The 18,541-nt window shown below is 47.2% G+C and overlaps 2 protein-coding genes across 8 annotated transcripts in view; one reads left to right on the top strand and one right to left on the bottom strand.

Moving 5' to 3' along the window:
• The window catches only part of EYS (eyes shut homolog), a 539,265-nt gene that overhangs the window by 503,925 nt on the left and 16,799 nt on the right, over window positions 1-18,541 (bottom strand). The gene's annotated exons all lie outside the window — the stretch shown is intronic.
• The window catches only part of LOC116946554 (protein tyrosine phosphatase type IVA 1-like), a 68,481-nt gene that overhangs the window by 45,758 nt on the left and 4,182 nt on the right, over window positions 1-18,541 (top strand). For all 3 annotated transcript variants that reach the window (XM_076070109.1, XM_032961558.2, XM_032961559.2), the window contains exons 2-4: window positions 1,030-1,964; window positions 2,669-2,761; window positions 13,168-13,298. In XM_076070109.1, coding sequence (XP_075926224.1) covers window positions 1,860-1,964; window positions 2,669-2,761; window positions 13,168-13,298 — 329 coding nt within the window. In that variant the 5' untranslated portion in view covers window positions 1,030-1,859. The remainder of the gene's footprint in view (window positions 1-1,029; window positions 1,965-2,668; window positions 2,762-13,167; window positions 13,299-18,541) is intronic.

The raw sequence follows: 18,541 nt of genomic DNA, 5'->3' as shown, positions 1-18,541 counted from the left end.
ACACAAGCAATCATCATCGGGTGTGAAAACCACAATGATGATTGCTTGTGTTGCAGTCGAAACGTCGTGAGAATTGTATTGTTTTATATTTTTATTATTTTATTGTTTCCCTTCTACGTGGTGACTTTACCGAAAGAACCAAGAATATGAATCCCTGCAGTCACGAAAGCTTTAAATCAAAATAATAGTCTGGTTATTATTTCCATTGGTTGAAATGGAAACGTAGGAGTGAAGGTACGAAAGTTATTTTAACAAAAATCAACCTCAAAGCCCTCGTTCACCGCCGCATCCCGCTCTGCGAAAACGTCGCAGCATAGGGGACAGGAGCGAGTCTTGCAAAAAGTGCCAGCACACACGGTTTCGTTTCATTCCGAGCCATGGCGGTATATGCAGGGGCGGAGCCAGGATTTTGACTTTGGGGGGGCTGACTTCAATATTCTGAGATGTCCAGTGTTTATGTTTTCCAATGGGCGCCACAAATGTATAAAACAAATTTTATTGGATTTCAACGTGGAGTTTATTAATAGGTCGGAGCCGCTGATGTGGCTAATAAGTTCGATAAGTTCGAAAGGCTCAAGCAGCCTTGCAGGGCAGCACACAAGGTGGCAGCCTGCAGGGCAGCACACGAGGTGGCAGCCTGCAGGGCAGCACGAGGTGGCAGCCTGCAGGGCAGCACACGAGGTGGCAGCCTGCAGGGCAGTACACAAGGTGGCAGCCTGCAGGGCAGCACACAAGGTGGTAGCCTGCAGGGCAGCACACAAGGTGGTAGCCTGCAGGGCAGCACACGAGGTGGCAGCCTGCAGGGCAGCACGAGGTGGCAGCCTGCAGAATTTTGCAGCAGCCGGATATCCGGTCATCCCGATTACCGACTTTCCCAAAATTTCAGGGGGGGGCTGAACCGCCCTCCCCCCCTCCGCAGCCGCTCATGTGGCTCCGCCCCTGGGTATATGGCATAGCGTCGTCCAAACCACGGTACGTTTCGACCGCTAATCATTTATCCTCGCTTTGCAATTTGTGGGCCCGTGGCAGGAGCAGAGGAGTGGCGCCTGCGCTACCGTCGACGGCTGCGCGTGCATGGCCACACGGACCGGACGCGGCGACCTCTGCCAGGCGCAACACACCTGAGCCCCCCCCAGCCCCCACAGAAAACACGCCTTCCCCCCCCGCCACGTCCCGCTCACCCGCCTGCCACCGCCGCAGTCGGAGTGGGGGGCCCAGAGAAACAAATACGGCCCCCAAGTAAAATGGAAGAGCTCGTCATTCTCCGTCGCCGTTGACAACCTCGACCGCAAGCAGCAGCAGCAGCTAAAAAAAAAAACCGCTCGCCTTAAATGAATCGACACGACGAGCGGACGGGCAAAGCCGGCGGACACGAGCGCCGCTTTGTTTGCCCAGGCGACTGCCGGAGAGTGGTTGCGGAGTGACGGGCCCCGAAACCCTGCGCGTTTTCGTGGACGAAACGCAAAACGGAAAAAAGGACGCCGTTCCTTACTTTTGCGGCGATCGCGGGTGAATTCGGCTCGGAGGTGCGGAGCTGCGCCAGGAGGAGGGGAGGGTCGCACTATGTGAGCACGGCCAGGATCGCCGCCTACGTCGAAGCGAACCAGCTGCTCTTTGGAGGCGACGAGGGTGGGGAGTTCAAATCAAGCCGAGACCGATCGAGACACCACGCCGAGCACGTAAATGTAAACTTGAAAATGTTGTGGACACTGAAAGTTACGTCTTGAAGTCAACGTGAACAGGTTTCAGAAGTTGCAATTGCAAATCGGAGTGAAGCACGTGATATATTCATTACGAAGATACCCATACACTGAGTTTATTAAATATCATTTGATTTTTTTACATATAATTAGAAGACAATGGCTAGAATGAATCGGCCAGCACCGGTGGAGGTCACGTACAGGGAGATGAGGTTTCTGATTACCCACAACCCCAACAATACAACCCTCAACAAGTTCATAGAGGTGAGCATGCCAGACCATAATAAAACACACACACACATGCCCTTACCCAGGACAGCACCACAGAGCCTCCATACTATTTTTTAATAGAGAGTTCTGCGCATGGGATGTTTTGTCCATTGCCCTTTACAGACCGTGCTGCAAGTAGGAGGCAACCAGAGTAGCTGCAGAAAACCGAAAATGATAAAAAAGGGGATACCACCCCAAAGGCCCACACAGATGGGTCAACAAACCCATTTTTGCTCTGGCGTCATCACCTGGCCGCCTTGTAACCCCACGGCGAGCCCAACAGCGCATGTCAGTCTGTGGTGTCCACCGACCCTGCCTCCTAAAACACTGGATTACAGGAGAGCGGGAAACTGGGTAATGTACGTCAATTACCAGTCGCGTAATGGATTTTCGCCACAGCCAACCCCCTTCCACCTTGCATCACTCAGAGAATTGTAAAAGTTCAGGGTCACGAATAATTTCGAGAATATTCGAATTTGTTCCACCTGATTTGTAAAGTCACACTCCATGGGCCCAACAGGTGACATGAGCCATACAATTCGCAAACAGTTCATTTGCGCGAATTAGAAACCGTCAGCTCGGTCACGCACAAATCGTTGCATGTAGTTACGGCGTAAGAATCGATGACAATCGTCGCGATGAGTAAGCGTTTAGATTCACTCAAACTAACGGCATCGTTTCATGCGGCTCCCGTGCAGGAGCTGAAGCAGTACAGCGTGACGACCGTGGTGCGCGTCTGTGAAGTGACGTACGACAAGAGTCCGCTGGAAAGGGAAGGCATAAGCGTCATAGTAAGTCGAGCCAACACCAAAAACACTCATCGCGACACTCGCCATACCACACCTTTTGAAGAAGGCCGGGCACGGGCACACGAGGGGAATGGGTGGCCAACACCACGCCCGGTTGCCTTTGTCTCCAGAGTGTTGATGTTAAACACATCACACCGGTTAGTAATTTTGTTAAGGTTGAGTCGACCTCAGGCAGGCTCAGGACTAATTCAGCCGTGACTCACTGGTGTTGGGCCATGCGAACTCGGTTTTGCCAGGTTTGTAGCGCAGTGTGCCAACCACTTACTCTACCGCTTCCCACCAAGACACACTGACCGAGACACTCGCCGTGACATTTTCTGCAAGCGGTTTCCCCTTTCCTGTACCAAAAGAACCGAGTTGGCCGAAAAATCTCAAAGTAAAACCTTCCTTAATTTATTATTTAAATTAAAAAACTGTGGTTTTCCCGGGTACACAAATACATTCCGAAAGAAAATTATGTGAACATGACCAGGTGGATTAAGGTGCCAATTGCCTGTGAGAGCACCAAGCCAGCAATGCCGAGCCTCTGCGTTTAAATCTGCGTTCCAGCCACCCACTATTAAACCGGGTTCTTAATTGTAGCAAGATGGGCCCGAGCCTGGTTTCCAACGACTGCGTTAAAAAAACTCATCGTTTTATATTTGGATTCTTGCTTATTCCTGCTGAGGATTTACACGTCAGTGTGGATGCAATGCACACGAGGTAGCCACCACCAACCCGTGCGGATGAGGCACTTTTGAAGGGAGACTACACGTAGTCCTGCAAGTGCCTTCTACAGTAGTGTTACGCCCACCTCGAGAACGCCGGTAGGACGCCGATTACCACAACTGGAATAAAAATCGGGGAGGAAATAAATATGACGCTTCAAAATTGCAACTGGGATATTTAGGCAAGGGGGTACACACCTTTGGTTAGCAACTACAGTAAATTAACAATCAACCATGCCTGAGTCAAAGCCACATTGCAGTCCAACACGAGCTCTCTAAAAGCAGCTCTAATTTCATTAGAATAAGCTCAGGCTAACGGCACACACACACACACGCGCGCGCACTTGGTCAAGCAAGTGTGACTAGTGCGCATGCGTGTGTTTTGCTCTGCCAAAACAGCCAACTCGTAAAAATTACCCAAAAAAAATCCCAACACTCTCCCCAACACAGTTTTGCGCCGCACCCAACTACAATGACCGATGGTTGCACTGTGGTGGTGGTGGTGTTGTGGGGCTTCATTCCTCCCACCCCCCTCTTCTTCAACTGCGATCGAGGCTTTCACAGCGAGCGAAGCACAAAGTAACCGCAATTCAATATTGCCAGATAGGGCCTGTGACGCAAGGTAATATGTAAATTATCGCGGTGGCTTTTATTATATGGGCCGCCTCGTTCCACTGCCTTACCCCCCCCCCCCCCCCTTGGGCAGCTTGGTGCAATGACGCAGGAGTGGCCTTTATCGGGGCCAGTGATCTGACCCGTCCTGTGTGCTCATTCCTTTGCTCGTAACGGCGGCTCCAAGTATAGTATTGTTTCTTTGTGCGGCAAAATCCTAATAAATTATATAGTTAATGCTTTGTTTACCCGGGACAGTTTCAGCGAGCCTCAATAGCCTGTCTTAGGAGGGTCCTGCGTTAGAATGTTAGGGAAATGTTTCATTGGGTATATATTTTGTTCATCATTTAAAAGAAGGGTGAAAAACCCGGAGTACCCGGGAGAAAACGCGCACATGACGGGGAATTGAGAAAAATGCTCCAAACCCTACAAACCTACTCGCCGTGCTGCTGGTTTACTGAAGGTGATTCGCTACCCTCAAGGCTGGTGTCGTGAACGTGGTGGGGGCTCCATCTCTGTGCGATCCACCAACCCGACTCGCGCGTGCACCACAACACTCGGTGGAAATGCTGTTGGGTTTCTTTCCAAGCTTTTTATTTGCTCCATGTACCCTGGGCACAGATTCACGGCTTAAGAGGAGAGGGTTCGTCGCGATTACGAGTCAAGATTGAATGTTTTTGCATCGTTTTCACCATTCCATTGTTTCACTTTTTTCCCCATCTCATCACGACAATTTGTTTCATTATCGGCCTAAATATAACCTTAGCTACTCATTGTTTACCCTCATTGTAGACGATAATTCTGTATTGTACGAGACAAGGGTTCTGTACCGACCTCAGACACGGGTTCTGTATCCTACGAGATGAGTATTCTTATTGGATGAGATGAGAGACAACGATTGCATTAGTCGCCTTAGCCATGTGGCATGGGCTAATATTAGTGGTGTATTGATGCCTGGATTAATTCACCTTGATGCTTAACCTCCTGTTAAATTGTATGAGGGGTCAGACCACCGTCCCATCATGTTGTCTGAATTAGATTCATCGTACTCCTGCAGCAGAGAGAGGACATTACATTCACCGCAATCTAATTTAATAAATCGACGTTTCATTGAATTATGACCCTGCATTTGCAATAATTCGAGTCGCTGTGGTGGTTAACCATTACACACCTAGCAAGAGACAATTTCAGCACACGTTGGATTTTTAATAACGGAATTGAACTTGACCCGTATCGAAGGAGACTTTAAAACAAACTGTTTAACGATTCGGGGTAAGTCCGAGTGGAAGTGCATTCACCTCTCGTTACAGAGGTTCACGGTACGAGCACGGAGGCTGCCCTGGTTAATACTGCGAGCATATTATCCACAGGTACTCGCTGTCTGCTTCAGAGTGGACATTAAGTATCTCGCGATGTTATTTGAGAGAGAGTATGCCATGTGTGTGCCGGTGTCCTGGTTCAATTTTTTCACATTTGAAAAAAAGTCTTGCAAATTTCCAGATTGAGCAAAGCCACGTGACAACATCATATAATATTTTTTTTAAAACACTTATTAAAGGGCATTTCACCCGGGGGTCACAAGGTGCTGTATAGACAAAATGCCAATGTGGAGGTCTGCTAGCCACGACGAGAGGATGGCTTCAGGAGAAAGTTGGTGTAATTTTGCTATTACACCTTTGTTTAAGGAGAGAAGGCTCCGGGTGTTTGCTACTTTGTCGTCCGTTAGCCTTCTCACGGTGTCCCACCTGTCACGCGTCTTCACGTTACCTCACCGCAACCAACACCGTATATCCAGGCGAAAATGGACGTCGTTAATTTTAATGCAGGTGTGGTCACGCCCAATGAAAGCATGTTTGTGAGTACGGTTGGCTACGTACGGTGCGAAAGAAGGGAAACATAAATACACGTGGGAGTGCCATTATTGTAAAACCAATTCCACCACATTGTTCACTTAAAAAGAGGAAACGGGGGAGGTTATGGACTTTAAAATGCTGTTTTCTTACCAAATTTTATAATGACGAGACGAAGTTTTACATTTGGGTACTCTCCCAGAGCAGAGCATCGCACTCTGCACTAGGAGGATATGCCCGGCAGAAGGCGATATTACGGAATTGTTTTGGGAGAGTCCTTGAAGCGACCTCCTTGATCCACACCTTTAGGTACTTCACTTTCCACCCGTGTGCTTGAATTGGAGAAATATTCATTGCACGGTTAGGGACCCATTTTTTATTATCAGGAGCTGGAAATTTTACCAGTGAAAACTAAAAACCTACGCTTTAGTTTTAATGTGCTTTTGGGGGGCGAGGTTGAGTCACTGGCGACTGGGCATTGACCAGCAACTCACGACATTCGATAACCTCGTTTAAAAATCACAGGATAATACGAAGACGACATGTTCACCATGCCAAGTCACACCGAGCTGGCTACACCGTCTTACGAAGCGATGCCTTTTACGCAAATTACAACTGGTTTCAAGTTGTGGACTCCATATCCTCGGATGCCAAAATCTGTCAAACTCAGAACATGTGGAACAAATGAGTGCAACGGGGCTCTGGCTCATCTCCTCTTTGTCCGCATTTGAACTTCGGGCGGTGCGCTCGTGGGCACGTGCATGGGGTGGGGGAGTGGAATCATGCCATAGTGGTTTGTGCACTGCGCTAAAAGATCTTGGCCACCCAAGACCAATTCCTAACCGGGGATAAACATCAATACAGAGTGATATCTGAACACGCTGTACGAGCCCCCCTTTAAGGTGACTCGGGCTTTTAAAAAAAGGAGTAACTCGTGGTGCAGGTGTTTGACAAATCAACTGGGGAGACGAAGACAGCCCAGGGTATTTACTGGCCACACCAACGCAGTGTGTGCTTTGCCAGCTCTAACAGGTTCACTAACAGCGCTATCCCTAGCAGTCAGAGAGAAGAAATTTGAGGCAGTGGGTAGGTCATTGTCTAAGCCTATATACAAATGACCCTTAACGCACCCAGTCTCGTCAGATCACGGATTAGCCTGGTTAATAATTGGATAGGAGACTGCCTGGGAGAACCTTGTATTGTGAATTCGATGTCTGAATGTATCTGTAACCGGGTTTTGACTGTCATTTCCTCCTATGCATCGGTTTTCTCTGGATACTCAAGTTTCCTCCCGCAACAAAGCCAAACGCTCATTATTGGAGTTGGAAAAATATCCCAATGCAAGGTACTGCTGAAAACGAGTCTTGGATACTCATTTCAGGCTTTCCCGAAGTGCAATTCTAACAAAGAACATTATTGTTATTCCTGGAGGGGACGTTTATTGGTTAGACAGTAAATCTCACACCAGTTTAAATTCGTTTTTACTTTTCCGAGGACTAAAAAAACGTGATGTTATCGCGTTAGGAGAAACTGAGGCCTGTGTCAAATCCAGATGCACTGTCCGGCAGGCACTTTGATGCAACGCAGCGTTACAGCGTTTGTTCAGGGGGGGGGGGGGCTGTCTCTGGGGAGAGCGACTATTTTGGAGGGTGGCCCCCACGTGGGATTTATTTACCACATCGAGGGAGGTGAAAAAGTTAAACGCACGCCCTTTTACATCCTTCCTCCCCACCCAGTGAGAGCGCCTTCCCCACATCTGTCTGGCCTCGGCGTTTTTTTCTAAAAAAAAACAGACTCGAGCTGCACGGCCAGGACCTGTGCTGCCCAGCCTTCGCCATCGTACGTAAAGAGGAGGCCGTGCAGAAGGCAGACAAAGGGGCGGGGGGGGGCACAGTGGGGACCTATAAATCTTCACCCTCGGCACCTGCGTATTGTTACAGCTGGAAAAATATAAAAAGGCCTTAATGACAATGGGAAAACAATAGCGCGTGTGTAAATATTAGATTGTGGAATGTTAGGATCCACATTTTGGACCACCCTGTCTGGGAGCCCAAAAATTAGGTCAAATGTCTGAATGTGTTTTTTGTATGTCATCAGCAAACTCCTCAAAAAACTCCCAAATAAATTGTAGCTTTGGCCTATTAAGAGCCTCGGTTTAAAAAAAACGGTATTATCAACTCCATTGCTCACGCAAGCCACAATCAACTGCACTCAGTGTGAAATGTACTTTGTTTTTTTCGGTAAAGTCACGTAGGTAAAATAAAATAAAACAATTAAATCACGACGTTTCAGAGGCAACACAAGCTTCTCTGCATCTTGCTGTGACTGTTCCATCTGAAGACGGAAGCTTGTGTTGCCTCTGAAACGTCGTGATTTAATTGTTTTCATTTATTTTATTTTACCTACGTGACTTTACCGAAAAAACCAAAGAGTACGAATCTTTGCAGTCACGAAAGCTTCAAATCTAGACTGTGTGAAATGTGCCGTTTAACGAGTTGGCCACCCTCTACCCGATTCGCCAACGACTCGGCACAAAATACACGATCGATCACGTCGAATTTGCATTTAAATCTGCCTAAATTCCACCTATTATTTAAAATCTCGTTTTTACCGTCCTGTGACAAATCTCAATCAGAGACTGTGGGAAATACGACCCCTACTGTGTTAAAGGGTGAAAGTCCTGTGAAACATCGAGTTCTGATAAACGGGTGCGCCACGCTGAGATTTCCCTATGGATTCTTGGTCTCTTGGCATATTCTGATATCACGGCTGGCATAAATTGGGCTGGTGGACAGTTTGAGTTTGAAACCCAGACCAGAAAACGCCACTTGTTACTCAAACTTGACATCAGAGGCCCCTTAAACTTATATTGCAGATCAATGTACACATTGAATTTACTTAACAAATGAAATAAAGTTACATCGTTTCATTTGCATAAGTAAAGCGCTCGCTTGGTTAAAAAATTGGAATTTAGTTCGCACTTATCACCGATGTTGTTTAAACGGTGCGCCCACGGTCGTGCCAATGAGATTCCGCATCTGGTGTCTCGAACACTCTCCCCCCCCCCCCTTGCAGTGGGGCCCCACACTGCCTTGAACACACGTTGTGCCAGTTAGGGATCGTCCATCAATGACGTCACGCCATTTTGGACGATCTTTGACCCCCCACCCCCCCCCGCCTCGTCACACGGCGTCACAAAGTCAGACCCCCCCCCCCTCAAATATGACGTCACAAAACTCTGCCCCCCCCCCCCAAAATATATATATAAAACATGCTTCAAATCGCTTTAAACTATTGTCATTGCAGTGCGTTTTTAATGTAGCGCTGCACTCTGATGTTGTAGGAGTTTTGTTATAACAATTAGTGTTATTATCACAAATCTATATTTATATTCGTGGTTCTTTCGGTAAAGTCACGTAGAAGGGAAACAATAAAATAACAATATAAAACAATAAAATTCTCACGACGTTTCGACTGCAACACAAGCAATCATCATCCGGTGTGAAAACCACAGCAAGAAAATTTGGAAAAAGTGGCGGTGTTTTTAACGTTAAAAAAACCCGCCATTTTTTTTCAAATTTTGCCAGATGTTTATAGTCAATAAGGACCCATAGCTAAGAGGGTCTTTGTCTATAAACATCTGGCAGTTCACCATCATTGGTTGCAGCACGGCCCTGTATGTTGTTGAAACCGGTTCAGAGTTTGCATGTATTAAACCAATGTTCCCGAAAAAACGGCCACAAAGCCTTCTGGGAGTGCAATGGGATGTGTAAATAAAAAAAACTATCATTTAGGTGGAGTAGCACAATTTGGGAAGGACGCGTCCGATCAACTTATTTTGTATCATTCCCATGTTCCCGACAACAACGCTAATGTTGTGTCCAACTTAGTTTCAACAAGCTTGACTGCTGATGAGACACTTAATCTCAAAACCAGTCGACAGTGTGCTTGTATTAAACCAATGCTGCAATAACAATAAAAAAACACGTACGAATCGAGGATTCAATTAATGGGGTCGTGAGTTTAAGTATTGATTTTAAATCGATGAATCAATGCAACATTACATGCCCACTGTTCATATATACCTTCCAAAATATTATAATATTCCCAGATGGGGTTGGGGAGGGAATTCGTCTCTCCCATTCCTCCAGCGTCACCAAACCCAGAACCCGCTTTGTGTGGGAAGCCGACAGTGATTGTCCCCCCCATGCACAGTGGCCATTGGAAGGGAAATGTTGAATCTCCATCACCAGCTCAGGTAGCGAAAGAGGAGCACCACGGTTCGCTCCGTGCGGGGCGGTCGTCTCCGAGGGGCAGCCCAAGCGAGGCCGCTTTGGCAGCGACACAGCTGTGAAAGCAAAGTCGCTCTTCCTGTTCTAGGGCCCTGCCTGGAATACGAGCAGCAGGCTTCCTCTGAGAAGCCAAACGTGCGCAAAGACCAAAATAAAATAAAACACCGCGACCTTGGAACACGGGCGCAAACGAGCCGTGTAGAATTAGATGGGGGGGAAAAAAAACTGGTGAAAATGTTTGACTAAATAAAAGCGCCACCACATTTGACGCTATTTTTGAATTTGCCAGCATGCAGGTGGCTTTTTTTAAAGTGTTTGGCCATTGCGGAACAAAAAAAAACACCGGGTCGTGTTTCGTCTGTAAAGTCCTGGCTCGTATAATATAATGAGAATAGTTTTAAAATGACAGTGCGCCCCATTTACCAGAGTGGCCTTGAGAGGGCTTTTTTCCCTTCGCACATCTTAGCAGAGAACAAAGGAGCGGAGCGGTTTTGAGGATGAGACCGTTGAGCATTTGCACATTTGATTCGTATTAGGGCGCCTTTAGAAATGGTGCATTGTGGAGGTTCAATTATTTGTTTACGTGGACGTAGTTCTTGCTTCGGTTCAATTCAATAAGCAAACGGTGTGTAGGCCACCAAGAAAAATGGAGTTGAAGCGAGTTGTCACCCTTTCGCGATTCAATGAATATTCACAATTCAGAGCCAAGGATTCAACTGTAATATCCATTTTTTTAAACCCATAATTCATAAGCAAGTGCACTTCGCCTTCAAACTATACTTGCACCCGTATTATTGTTTCTTAGTGCTTTTACAACGCTGCATAACCGATGCCAGCGAATGGATGCAAAGTTGTCTATAAATCAACGGCTCTCAACACGTAGGTCGTGCCCGCTCTAGGAGCTCGCGATAACCTTTGCATTACAAAGGTGGAGAATCAGTCCTACTTGGTTCTCATTTCCCGTTCTCCCCCCCCGACCCCTGTTTAACCGAAGTTTTGCCACAACGGCTGCCAGCACACGTAACACAAAAGTAAATATTGTAGGGGGCTTTGTCACGCCGGGTTTGGAGAGGGTGGGTGGTGTGGCGGGTTGGGGGGCAGAGGGCCAGGTGTGAAGTGGAGGAAAGGGCTCCGCGAAGGCATCATCTCTCCACCACTCCCACCTTGCATACATTGATCCCTTGTTTATACGTCCGAACCGCGGTCGGTCACCTGGATTAGTGCAGCACGGCGAACCATGAGCACACAGACGCGCGGGGACACCTCGCTAACACTGGCCAGTCACCCCATACGAGGCACAAGCAGACCCACGCAGAGCAGAGAACCCCCTGTGAAGAAGGCCTCGAAGCCTACGCCCACAGAGGGGTGCCTCTGTGGGTTTTTTTTCAAGTCAGCCAGTGCAGCTGTGTTTTCTCAGAAGGGTCTGCCCTTGTTGTATAATAAGGCTGGCAGTGCAACAGTAACAAAACGGCCTGCGGCTGAAACACGACGAGCCTTTTCATCCGACGGCTCGCAGGTCCAGTGGGAAGACGGCAACGGAGAGACATTCGCTCACTGCTAGCCTCACCAGGCGAGGTCAGAATTCCAAGCCTCCGGTCAGTTACCCAAAGTCCTGGTGAATACCCACTGTTGTGTAGTCTCATCAACTTAGCGCGAACTGATTTACGGTCATTATTTCACGGAAAAACCCTTGTATTTTTAAACAGCATCACCAGCATTATCCCCCCCCCCCCCTCGGATAAAGACACGCAGACGCACCCGTCCTCATCGGCAGAAACACGGAGCTGTGACATTTAAAGGGCATGTACGCCAAGAAATACCAAGACCATAATTAGAATGAGTTCAAATACCCACGTGACCCCTGCCCAATGGGCACATCTGCCAAAGCGGCTTATCTGCGTTCACCCGCCCGGCGATTTACAGCGAAGTAAAATATCGTTACGTGATATTTAACACGCACCTAAATGATCAGCTGCTGTTACCGTCCACTGCCCCTGCATGTCCTATTCCCTCGCCGAACACCCCCCCCCGCCTGCAAAAGGAATGATACTGCTGCGTCTACCTGGCAACAACACTGTTTGGAAGCCACTGAAAAAGCGAACACCAATTCAACGTTTGAGAGTTCAAGTAATAATGATAACAGCGTCTCGTTTGTATATGTAGCGTTGTCATGCGTGCAAATTGCATCTCGCAATCTCCGAAGAACCGCAGACGATCCGGAAGGCAGCCGCCAGGCAGTCCTCAACATATTAAAATATGTTTTCAGCCACTTCGTGAGCGTACGTGGCAGGAAACTGGAGAAGCCCCACACCTTGACCCCACACAGCTCGCACTTTGCTCGACTGCCTTCTCCTGGCAATACCAGGGTATGGCGACCTCGGCCCTCACGGCAAGAGGAGTTACGCAACATTCGTGCGTGACATCCACCAAGCCTCGCTGCTTCTACAGTGCTGCATTACAGGCCAAGTGCTCGTCAGGACGCCACGGGTTCGATCCCGACCCCTGTATATTTGGAGCTTGCGTGTCTCTTCCCACCGTGGTTGCGTGGATTTTTGTCTGGGTCCTCCGGTTTGTCCTCTTCCACATTTTAGAATCAAAATGTGTTTAGAGTTTTGGGCTGCTGCAAATTTCCACGTAAGCCACTTTAGTCGAGCTGTCATGTGTGGGCCAGGTCGCTTCTGAAAAAGAGTTAAATCGCTCAGTAAGCTTTAGCTGGTAAAATAAAGAAAAACAAAATAGTTTGGTTTAAGTGCGATAGCCACCACCGCCCCAGCTATCTGGACCGCACATTTGAAAGGTGTCACATTTTGTGCAGGGGTTGGGTGACCGATTTGAACTTTTCCTTTGGCGTCACAGACATTGTTTTTTTGGCAAGGCGAGATATAAATAAAAAGGGAGCTTGTTGATGATGTTTTCGCTGTAACCAGGACTGGCAGTTTGACGACGGCGCCCCACCCCCTGGAAAAGTGGTCGACGATTGGCTGAGCCTTCTCAAGACCAAGTTTCGCGAGGACCCGGGTTCGTGTGTCGCCGTCCACTGCGTCGCTGGTTTGGGCAGGTAAGCATTTCTTACAAAGGGATTACGACAAATAGCTCAGGAACGGCATACGTAAAACACGTGTATAAAATGACAAATTTTTGCATCTTGCAGATACACAGCAGCTCATGCTCTCATTAGATACTGTGTACAAAGACAAAAGATTTTCCCCAGTATAGCCTGCAACAGACTGTTAGAGGGCAAGTGCTGGGGGTGGGTGGCCAGCACCACACCCGACCGCCTTTGTCCCCCAGTGGCGATGTTTACACACCACTCCAGTCAACCTAGGGGAGTCCCAAAACCGGTTCGGATAATCACTGGTGTTGGCCGTCAGTGGGAATCGAACTGGGGTTCGAAGCGCAGCGCGTAAAACCGCTACACCACCGCTCCCACACACGTGCACGTGTACATAAATACGTACATGCGTGCATACAAGCACAGGTCGTGACATTTCGCAGATGGGATTCTTATTGTCCGAATTTCACAGATAAAGACCGACCCCAAATGTATTCATGCACACAAGTTACTCATAATGAGGGAAATCCTATTGTCTGCATTTATCTCCAGATGCTTACCCAGGAGTTCTCTACTGGAAGTGCGAATGTTATCCTATTATCCTTGTTTTGGTGGCTAAGAGGCGTAACCCAAAATGAGTAAACATTCATTGTATTATTCATGCTTATCGACTGGTAACCATGAAGATTTCAAGAGTTATCTTGCTGATAACAAAAAGTTATTTTGGGAATGGGTGTCGATACTGGAATCCACCAACCCCCCCCCCACCCCACATTCAGACAGTTAAATAAAATACAGTAAAGTATTTGCATTCAGCGCAAGCGAAAACCTCAAGAAGCAGGCTTTCATGACATTGGGTTCAAAAACCTGAAAATTCTCCCCCCCCCCCCCAATTGCTGGTATGTGAAAATTATAATTTTTGTGTTTGGATTATACCATCTTGTGTTTAACCTGGATGCAGTGCCTCTTAAAGCCATCCACATGTGAAAGTTCAAAAGTTTGGGTTCAACAATAATAAATTTCACGAGACCCAGAAATCTTACATTGACTTTCATATTTTATCATTTCAAGCGGAGCCTCGACTACATTTCTGCCAAATTTAAGCTTTTCTACATAGAAAACCGCAAGCATTTACACCACTCGGTCACCAAAGACCAACTACATACCATACAATATATTACTGAACTATGCATTACTGAACTATGCAAGCGTTCCCAACAACTGTGTTGAGGTTATGCAAATGACACCGACATAACACAAACAATTCTACAAAAAACTGTGCACATGTACAGGCATCGTTTGGTACCAATAAGGCGGCAGCCCTATTTTCCCATGCTTCGTTCCAGTTTCACATCTTCCGTAACGGCGTGGTTAATTCGCACAGGTTTTTCACATCACCCAAAAACAAGGCGACGCACGTGACACACACACAAATAAACTAAATCACGAGTACAAGCATTCGTACAAAAGTCGTCGCTTGAAAATTGTCCCCATCGACAGCAGAACTGTTTTCCTCCACCTTCATCACAGACGTCACATTTTCCCTAAGTGCCACGTGCTAAACAAGGCCACTTCACCGCAGTGCCTTTGATCAGCGCTTGGGTTTTTTTTTGTTCCAGCGTTATCAGCCGTCCCCATTAAGGGATTATTAAAAAGGCAGTGTCCGGGGTGAGTCGAGGTAGGCCTTTCCACACGGATTACTCGGGGTTCGCTGGCCTTGTGTAAACCAGTCCACGATTCAATTGAGAAGCCCAAAAAACTAAAATTAGATCTCTCTAAATGGAATGGACGAGAAAGGGGTAGGGTGATGTTACATAAATCACGATGTCCTGGCTGTCACCTCCATCTGTCGCAAATGCCGCGTGGTTTTCCGCGATTCGAGGAAGGAAGAGGACAGACGCTGCAATCAGGGCCTCTACAGTCTTTGTGGAGGATTGGTGGCACAATAATCTGCACTCTGCACCATGAACCTAGCAACCCGAGTTTGATTCTTAACCAAAAGATCAAAAACACACAAAAACATTGTGGGCCGAAATAAAAAAAAAATCGGTTTGATTTAACGATTTCATTTGATATTGCCACCATTTAAAATATCCAAATATGAAAACTTCCATAGGCCCAGGTTTAAGAACAAAAAAATGCAACATTTTTGTAATTAATTATGGCAGATCCAAATTTACACAATTATCGTTTTTAGGATTTTGTTGGCCATAGGCTTATGTTTGCACCATATTTCCGATTTCTAGCCATTCTAGATCATTTTAATTTACATACGTCACAGCCATGAACATTTATAGATACAGTATTAGATCTGAACATTCCTTAAATGTCACCAAAATACTACAGCGGAGTAGTGGCACAGTGATTCCTGCATTCTGCTGCCAACCCAGCGAGTTTCAATTTAATTCTTTGGTCATGGCTAACATCAGTGGCGAGTGATATCTGAACCGATCCTGGACCCTTCACTAACCCGCAAATGACCAGCACAGTAAAGTGTGGTAAAAAAAAATAATCCCCCAAGGCCAACAGAGCAGTGAATTGAGAAGGGCCGAATTTTGTATTTTTTACAACCATTTAGTATTAGTGTCGCTGTGTCGGTACAGTAATACCACGTGCACAAAACTAGGCGCCACATATTTTGCTGCTAAACCAACCTTTATCGAGCACAGATTTATTTATTTTTAAATGACTTCAGATGCAAAGAGAGCTGTTGCTGCACTCAATTCATCGACGCATAACCTGCCTTTATTCCGATTGGCTGTGGTCGTGCCACAAGTCTTCCCTTGTGTTTGCCCACATCACAGCCTAATACCAGGTCTCCTACAGCTACGTTTGAACCCACAAAGTAGCACTGTGTTCCCATAGCTTAATTAAGAAAGCCCCATCAATGCTTGCAAGGACTTGTGCCAACTTTAATGTGGGTGGGTGAAAGGCACACACATAAACATGTGTACACGCATACCTCTGGTTTAAACGCAGCTGAATTCCATTTTATTTACACAATATACTATCACTTAGTTGCTCCATCTCTCCTTGGATTGTCCCTGTTTAAGCACATTACTTCCATTGGCTGCCGTTAAAATTTGCAGTCCCGACTAGCGACTTGCCCTACCCAAGTCGAATCCCCTTTTTTTGCGAATGCGATATCCGACATTCGCGTCGCCACTCTAATTAGAGTATCCAGACTACACTCATCTCGGGAGTTATTTCAAGGGTTGCAAGGAAATAGGATAACGCTTCATCCGCTCCACTCCATAACACCCCTCCTACGCCAACCCTCACTTGAACCAGAGCCCGTCTAACTCAACTCTACTCCCCCCCCACCTCCCCCCAATGAAGGGCCAAACTATTTCACAATGGCCAAGCAGCATTGAGAGGCCTCCAACCTCTGAAGGGGCAGCAACACCCCAATCTAGGGGCCAGGTGACCTTAAACCCTCAAGAGAATGGACTCCTCCCCCCCAACTGGTGTAAAGTGAAGGAGTACTCTGTTTTGCATTGCACACCGGAGCACGGTAGATACTACAGGTGTTGTCAATCCACGTGGGACTCTGGTGTAGTGGTGCCTGATTATTTTTCCAGGGATCGTGCACAACTCGGCTTCCACAATAACGGCATGGGTTGGTGTCTGTGAGTCAGGAGGCAATGATGAAGACAATCAGATTATTATGCTCACAATACCATGCATCGAATTGTGGGTGTACGAATCGCTCATTTTTGTTTCACGTACGGCAACGTCACGTGTTAGAGAATGGAAGCTACTCTCGATTTTAGGTAACAAGCTTCAAGGGCAATGAATAGACTCTTTAATTAACTCATAATCAGTTAATTATTACCAGCCTGTCGACGATTTCACGATTTGTCTAGTCATTACAATACCAGCTTGTGATTACAAAAATCAAGTAGCCTAGGTCTTGTTTAATACCATATTTTTTTCTATTGTCCATCTTGCATGTCCCCAGTCATTGTCAGTCTTCTTCTTTTCATTAGCCTCGAGGTATATCAATCTACATATGAACCTTATGGCAGGACCCCAGGTCCCATAAGCCACCGGCTCTCGCATAAACTGCATTGCAACGTCATTTTATGTCCGTTGAAGACGAACGACATGGCAATCTATTCCTCTCGACGAGCTCTACACGATGCGCTAGTCAAAGTTTTAAAGTTGTGTTTCTTCTGCGTATTCGTCCTCACTGTGCTTGGACGACACGACAACAGAATGATCCGCATACTCTTTGGTTTTTTCGGTAAAGTCACGTAGTTAAAAAAATGAAAACTAAATTAAATCACGACGTTTCTGGCGCAACACAAGCGTCCTTCAGGTGGGGGCAACGTAGCGAAAGCACAAACGCTTAAGTTTGGACACACACAAGCGTCCTTCACCTGATGAAGGACGCTTGTGTTGCGCCCGAAACGTCGTGATTTAATTTAGGGGTTTTTTTTTTACCTACGTGACTTTACCGAAAAAACCAAAGAGTACGAATCCTTGCAGCCACGAAAGCTTCAAATCTAGAAAGAATGATCTGCGCCAGGTGGGTCGCTGCGTTTATATGCGCGGTGGGACGGAGTCGCCAAAAATGTATCAATTAATTGCGATTTCTACTTCCGTTTATTCGGGACCCCGGGTTCCCGCCATGAGGCTCATATGCCTAGCGCACAGACGCACAACCTGTTGCACGCGCCTTCGCAGTCGTAATCACCGCGTGCCTAATGGACACGTGGCAAGCACCGTAACTCGAGTTCTGATTTCAGAAGAATGGCATAGACCAGCGGTTCTCAATCCGTGGGGCGCACCCCCCCCCCCCCCCCGGGGCGCACTCCCCCCCCCCCCACAGGCTGCAGCATGGACACCGTGCAGGAGATATTCTGATCGTCGGCGGGGGAATGTCAAGCAGCAGCACATTGCAAAACACACCAATACACAAAATGGCACGCATGTCTAACCAGTACCGCATTGAATTGAGGCAATAGCATATCAATTATGTTTCGTGTTACCTTATAAATGTGGGGGGAGGGGGTGGAGGAGTATAGGGAGGGGAACCACACGGACCAGTGGTCTTGATTGGAGGCGAGGGGGGGATGGCACGGCACGCAAATTCAAAGGAAGTCGAGAACCACTGGTACAGACCATTGCACTCCGAATACGCCATTGGAAAAAAGACTCCGTTGTAAGTCTGGCATGGCTGCTCTTAAACCTGGCACCCGAGACTTCTCCAGTTAATCAATGCAGAATCTCTAGAGCAGGTAAAT

This window comes from Petromyzon marinus, chromosome 27, assembly GCF_048934315.1.
Source record: "Petromyzon marinus isolate PM22_M1 ecotype Great Lakes invasive population chromosome 27, UKy_Petmar_22M1.pri1.0, whole genome shotgun sequence".
Classification (NCBI taxonomy): domain Eukaryota; kingdom Metazoa; phylum Chordata; class Hyperoartia; order Petromyzontiformes; family Petromyzontidae; genus Petromyzon; species Petromyzon marinus.
This window is presented reverse-complemented; position numbering and strand designations above follow the sequence as displayed.